This window comes from Nicotiana sylvestris, chromosome 5 (assembly GCF_000393655.2).
Source record: "Nicotiana sylvestris chromosome 5, ASM39365v2, whole genome shotgun sequence".
In the NCBI taxonomy this organism is placed as follows: domain Eukaryota; kingdom Viridiplantae; phylum Streptophyta; class Magnoliopsida; order Solanales; family Solanaceae; genus Nicotiana; species Nicotiana sylvestris.
In genome coordinates, this window is record NC_091061.1 from 38,566,764 (window position 1) to 38,574,204 (window position 7,441).

The 7,441-nt window shown below is 36.4% G+C and overlaps 1 protein-coding gene across 1 annotated transcript; it reads left to right on the forward strand.

Annotated features, from left to right (window-relative positions):
* The first annotated feature begins 1,924 nt into the window (after positions 1–1,924).
* LOC138868531 (uncharacterized mitochondrial protein AtMg00810-like) lies at positions 1,925–2,970 on the forward strand. Its single transcript, XM_070146086.1, has 3 exons — positions 1,925–2,341; positions 2,498–2,635; positions 2,806–2,970. The coding sequence occupies exons 1-3, from the start codon at positions 1,925–1,927 to the stop codon at positions 2,968–2,970; spliced, it is 720 nt and encodes a 239-aa protein (XP_070002187.1).
* Positions 2,971–7,441: the final 4,471 nt, after the last annotated feature.

Consider the following 7,441-nt stretch of genomic DNA (forward strand, 5'->3'; position numbering starts at 1 on the left):
GTAAATAGTTCAAGTTCATGAAAATCAGAGTCCTAATCTGAAGTCTTGTGCATCTATTGGTTATGATGTGAATATTCTGTGGCATAATAGACTAGGGCATGTACCATTTGTCAAAATGAGAGGGATCTCCTATATACCTGTCCTTTTTCCATCCAAATAACCTTTCCTCTGTTCTATCTGTCCAATGTCCAGACAAGGGAGACTACCATTTCCACAAAAAACTAATTTCACTACTAAAATATTTCAGTTACTCCACATAGATATATGGGGACCTTATCATGCGGTAACACATAATAATTACAAATATTTTATTACAATGGTAGATGACTATAGTAGGTGCACCTGGACCAATCTTTTAACATGTAAAAGTAATGCCCTACAGGTTATAAAAACCTTTATTTCCATGGTTGAAACCCAATTCAAGACCAAAATCAAAGCAATTCGATCTAACAATGGTTCAGAATTTATAGTATATAAGTAAACCTATTTTTCTAGTCCAAAGTTATTATTCACCAAAGGACCTGCCCTTACACACTACAACAAAATGGCATAGTAGAGAGAAAACATAAATATCTCCTAGAAACTGCGAGGGCACTCTTGTTTCAATCTAAATTACCTGTGAAGTACTGGGGTAAGTGCATTCTATATGCAACCTACATCATAAAAAGATTGCCCTCTTCCCATAGCCACCCTAAATCTCCATTTGAATTACTTTACAAAAGAAAACCAACATACTAGCACATGAGAACCTTTGGATGCCTGTGCTACCCTTCTGTTCCAAAGGTGCATAAGGAAAATTTTGAACCTAGAAAATTACCACAGATATTTATTGGTTATCCCTATGGTATAAAGGGGAACAATGTCTTAAGTCTTTCCACTAAAAAGATACATGTCTCTAGGGATATTGTCTTCATTGAGAGTGTGTTTCCCTTTACTCTATCACCTGAAAAAACATCTTTTCCTTCTGTCTTTAATCCTGCCCTTTCAATGATCACACTCCCAAGGATACTAAACATCTTTGTTATAAATGATGATGGCACAAGTGTTATATACAATCAACCTTTTGAGTATGGTACTCCTTTACCAACTATAAGGTCCTCCAAATTAACTGAGTCTTCCACTACTTCTCACCACAATACAAAATACCACAGTCTTCAAGTCAAAGCACATCACCAGATGCTTATCAACCTGGACCCATACCTATTACATTAAGTAAATTATAAAGACCACACAGAACACCTCTATATTTACAAAACTACTGACACTCAGAAAATTAAAATCATCATCACCTATTGCTCATAGTAATTCTACTATAACCTTTTCTCTCAATGCTTTATTTTTTAAAAATCACCATGTCTCCCCTGATGCTCTAAATCTAGAAATCCAATGTCTTGTGAGAGATATTGTAGTGATAGTGAGCCCTCATCATATGAGGAGGCAACTATGAATCCTGCCTGACAAACAGCTATGAACCAAGAGTTTGAAACATTACATGAAAATCACACCTAGGACTTAGTGCCCTTACCTGTTGGGAAGAAAACTATAGGGTGCAAATGGGTGTATAAGATAAAACATAAAGCAGATGGGAGTATAGAGAGACTCAAAGCTAGGTTAGTTCTGAAGGGATATACCCAACAAGCAGGCAATGACTATATAGTGACATTCTCCCATGTAGTCAAGATGACAACTGTGAGGTCTCTAATAGTTGTTGCTATAAAGAAGGGGTGGCATATATCTCAATTGGATGTAAACAATGAATTCCTACATGGGAACCTGAATGAAAAGGTCTACATGGAGGTTCCACTATGCCTGGCTGTAGATAATTCAGAGTTAGTTTGCAAGCTCAACAAATCCCTTTATAGGTTTAAACAAGCCTATATGTAGTAGTATGATAAGCTTATTGAAGCCTTATGTTTAAGGGGTTATGCATTCTATATATGACTACTCTTTGTTTCACAAGAAAACTGAGAACTCAACTACCAATATAACAGTGTATGTAGATGATATTGTGGTTACCGGAACTGACACAATAGAAATTGAAGAATTAAAAGTACTTCTGAATAACAGCTTCAAGATAAAAGACCTAGGAAGGCTACACTACTTCCTGGGATTAGAGGTTTTTTATAAGGATGATAGTCTGATAATATCTCAAAGGAAGTTTACCCTTGACTTTCTCAAGGAGTATCAGTGTATAGGCTGCAACAATTTTACATCACTAGTAGAATCAATAGTCAAGGTCAAGGCTAAAGAGGGAGAGGCCTTGACATACCTTACTTACTACAGAAAACTGGTGGAAAAGCTCAATTTCCTCACTAATACCAGACTGGACATAGCCTACAATGTACAACATTTGAGTTAATTCATGGATAACCTCAGAGAACCTCAGTTGAAAGCAACTTTTCATCTACTTAGGTATTTGAAAGGAGATACAACCTTGGGGATATTCATGTCTAGGGATACAGACTACACTATGAGGGTCTACTATGATTCTGATTAGGCAACATGCCCAGATTCCAGGAAATCTGTAAGTGGTTACCTTGTATTATTGGGCAGTAGTCCTGTTATCTGGAAGTCCAAGAAGCGTGATACTATTTCACTGTCTTCTACAGAAGTAGAGTACAGAGCTCTAAGGAAGGTAGTGGAGAATTGGTGTAGCTTAGTAGACTGTTTGAAGAACTTACAGTTCCTTTTCCCAAGCCCATTGCAGTGTTATGTGATAGTCAGTCTACCATGCACATAGCCAGGAACCCTGTAGTTCATGAAAGAACTAAACATATGGAGGTCGATTGTTATTTTTTTGAGCAGCAAGCTACTAGAGGGGCTGATTTCAGTGCATCATATGGGAACTATAGACCAGCTTGCAGATGTTTTAACCAAAGCTCTAACAAAAGTCAAACATTCAGCAGTTTTGCACAAGTTGGTAGTGCTTTCCACGCCACCAACTTGAGGGAGGGTGTTGAGATAGCTTAATTATGTAAAGTGGCTAGATACTTGTAAAGTGGTTAGTAGCTAGTTAGGTAATTTTCATAGTAGCTAGTTTAACTATTCATTTAGTTAGGCAACTTTGTATATACACTCAATACAGATATCAATAAAATAGTCAGTTTATCCCATAGATTCTCTCTCTTTCTCTCTTTGTCATGTACTCTCTCTATCTCTCCGACCGCCATTGTTGCTCGACTCAAGCTTGAGTGAGGTCTGTCATATGTAATTAACAAACTCTTCTACCAAAACCCTTCCCTTCCCGTAATATATCTCTTCATTCTACAAGAACTATATAGGAAAAGAAAAAGAACTTTGAATTTTTTATTATGTTTTTTCTCCTTTTGGTTTAATCATTTTGCATTCGAAGCCCAGCTAATTAAAATTTATATCATGTTGAGCCTATTAACGGGAAAGAAAAATGGTTGAGAATTGAGATAGTTCAGTCGGCAAGAGAGTTTCAAAATGTAAAGCATGCAGCAACATGCACAAATAAGACATATGAGAATATTTCCAATAAATCAGATTTTCATATTCACCTCATTCATCTAATGCACAACTATAACATAACGATATGCATTAAAACAAGCTTATATTGATATGCATAGATTATATGTTGATCACTCCTAACTATGCCTTATTAAAAGGACTAAGCGGTCGCTACAAATACAATCCGGTTTACAAGTCTGGAGTCGAATCCCACAGAGAACTAAGGCTTAGCTACAGTTGTTCACTATTGGCAAGAAACACAAGTCCAAACAATTTCCTAATTATAAAGATTATAATGTTTATTTTTATCTAATTAACTAACAAATCTAAAAAGTAGTAAAACTATCAATTAACAAGGATAAAGATTGGAGACAAGATTAAGGAGATTTAGAGTTAAGATTTCCCAAATTGTCGGAATCTTCCCTCTAAATCTTCTATAATTTCGCTTATGTATTCTCTACCGATCGTGAGTACATTGGTTGTTGTATCTCTCTCTCAAGCAACTACCACAATTTACTAGACGTGTTCTCTCGAACTACGCTAGCTGGAACTAATTCACCGCTCACTATGATCACACCAAGGTTTCGTTATCTCTAATCCCGCCATTAAACCCTCCGTATTGATCTTTCACATACCTTAGGAGTGATTTTATTCAAAAACTACCTAAATATGTATACTCTCTCGAGCAGTACACACTAAATAGGCATAGTTAATTGATAGCCATTTAATCAACAGCAACAAACACGTAGTTGAATAAGAAGAGAAATCCAACGGCTTAATTATATAAAAATATAACAAGAATTCATCCTCCAATAGGTTCTATAAAAGCCCTAGATAACAAAGTAGCTATTCATAATAGTATGCAAAACTACAATACTAGAATTCATAACCAATAATGGAAACAGAGGAAAAAACGTAAAGTTGAATCCTTCTCCTTCTTGCTCCTCGCGTGTTCTTGCCTCCCTAATGTCTTCTCTCCTTCCAAAGTAGTGTCTCACCCCTAAAAATCACGTTTTAGGATGTATTTATTGTGATTAGGGTTTGTATGGGCCGAATTTCCTTCTTCTATTTCGGGTTGGAAAATCTGGTATTTTTCTGCTCCGGTCCCGGTCTGGCGAAGTGAACCTTGCTTCGCAGTCTGAGACTTTTTCTTAAACTTTTTCCTCCCCAGTTTTTCTCCCATTTGATCCTTTTCCGTACAAGTTTGTTCATGCACATAAGAAACACATAATGAGCATATTTTCACTTCAAAAGTGGTGTGAACTTCCACAACTCACACAAGAAATAATACATAAACACACTCAAAACATGCACTTTTTACCATTTATCACCACCCCCACTTAAACTCTTGCTCGTCCTTGAGCAACTTAAAATTAAGCGCATATGCAAGAAATACCTTTCAAAATATGCCCAAGCATCACAGCAATGACAATAGTTTATATCAATGCTTAGAACCCAACATATGCACTCTTCATACCTTTCCTCAAGTTTTAAACTCATGCCAAGATCATTTAAAATATTCATGTGACTCTTTCTAACATCCTCGCCTCAGAATTTGACTCCAATGCATTCCACACTATGACTCGTTCTTTGTGCCTACTCAAAAATCAAGGTGTCTACCAATCCTTCGCAAATCATGTGCCCTCACAAACAATCCATAAATAGAAAGTAGTCCACATACTCAATATAAGTTCAAATATAGTTTAAGGACTCAAATATAGAAAGAATTCACTCACTCTCACAAAGAAACTCTTATGCCACCCAAGTTAGTACCATAGGCTTGCCCGTAGTGAAAATCTTGTCGCGCCCCGTTTTCTCGCGAAAGCAGGTTTTGACGTGTGACAACTCTTTTAAATGGATATTAAAAGAGAAGAGTCGCCACCTAACGATTTTAAGGTGAGTTAGGACACCTATTTGCAAATAACTCTGTTTGTCTAGTCAATGTCACCAAAGATGAGGTAAGGGCTCAAATTACCTCAAAGAGAAGGTGTTAGGCACTTTTCAAGGCCCACAACTGTGGATCCCGACCGAACTTTAAACTATATGAATTATGTAATTACGCTACATGAACAAATAAATAAAGAAAATATAAAAGTCAAAGATTTTTATTATAACACAATGGGAATTGGTACAAATCCTTAATGATTATAAGGATACCACTACATAGGTCTCTGTTAAATAACTAAGTGTAAATAGCAAGTTTATAAAGGAAGGGGGTTCCTAAGTTTTTTAGCCTAAAGGATCACCCGTGCAACATCAATAATACTTCATAACTTTCTTTAGATAGGAGTTGCTCATATTTTTCAGCGGGCACAAACTATCATTTCCTGCTACCTGATTACTATGTTGAAGTTGTTTACTTAAAGCACTCTAATTCAATTCTAAGTCGTATCCTATGCGTGCACTACCCGTCCCATACCTATGGTCCAGGAGGCTTTGGACCTCTATTTGGGAGGTTCTAGACTTACTTAGGTTGCTTAAAAATGATAAAGCTAATCGCGCATTCAAAATAAATAGGACCGCACATAATAGCAAAGAGTGGCTCATGTTAGCCTCCACACATTAACATAGAAGCACGTAGACTGATTTATGGTATTAGGCAGTAGGACATCTCAAAATTAAGACTCAGAATCCTTCAGTCCTATAGGCATGATCTCTATATGATTTTAGTATCAGAACAGGTAATGTTGTATTTTCTGTGCTAACGTATGTGCATATTAGATCGTTAGGAGTCCTATAAACATGACTTCTAAGTGATTATGATTTCTAGTATATATAAGTAGCGTTCAGGCTAATTGCAAATCCTATAGGCATGGTTTTTAAGCGATTCTAGATTCTAGTAATATATGGGCAGTGCAACAATTTCTAGATTAACGCATAGGCAAATTGAATGTTGCAAGTCTGATAGACATGATATCCAGATAAGCAGTACACTAAACGTAATTGAAGCAATTGATATATTGATTATTTGAAGTCCTATAGTCATGGTATCTAGATAAGTAAAAACCATTGTATTGCAGTGCCCTAAGACATGTTATCTAAGAGTGTTGAATAGTAGACGTGGAAATAGGTATAGCAAATACTGGAACTGACATGTCTTGACAAATTAAATGAAGTGTGTGCGGGACTTCTATAGGCATGATGTCCATCAGTATATAACATGTTAAAAAAACAACAAATATAGAGCACATAGATCCCATAGACATGTTCTCTACCCTTTCATACAAGTAATAGAACACCTTTTCTACCCCCATTTCAATAAATCCCCCAATTGTTTATTTACAAATTATTACAAGCCTAATAAGAAATGAAATTAAGCCTCAATACAGTATTGAAATAACTGCAGGCCCCACAAGCAGAGCAAGCCTAAGAAGAGATAACCCAGGACTGTCAGGGCCTTCAACAAGCTCTCTCTTCACACAAACATCAGACGTAGATCCAGGTACACCCCAAGCATTAGAGTATGTCAAGTAAAAGGTTCAAACTCATACATGGACCCATACTAGGCCCAATTGGAGGAGTCACTTACCCAGTTGTTGCAAACTTAACCAAACAAATGACAAACTACTCTAAAATCCACACACTTAATTCTTAAAGCTGTAACTAATAGCAAAACTAACCAGGGCATATAGAATATATCACATGAAATATTGGCAAAAGCACAAGGCATACATAGTGTGGTTCATACTATGTTTTAGAAGTAATTTCAAAGTGACATGATCGAACATCATAAGCAAACTACTTCAAATAGAGTTTCAAAGTAAAGCATAGTTCAGAATTAGCCTAAAAACTTTAGACAATCAACAGGAGAATCTAGCAGAGTCATAGATAGGAACAAGGTGATGGAAGTCTTCACATGACGATTTTTGACATGAGAGCTTAATGGGAATGTGGTCACAAAAAGCATAAGAACAGGCTAGTATGCACGTTTACAACATATCACATAGTTGAACATAGGACTGAACACATT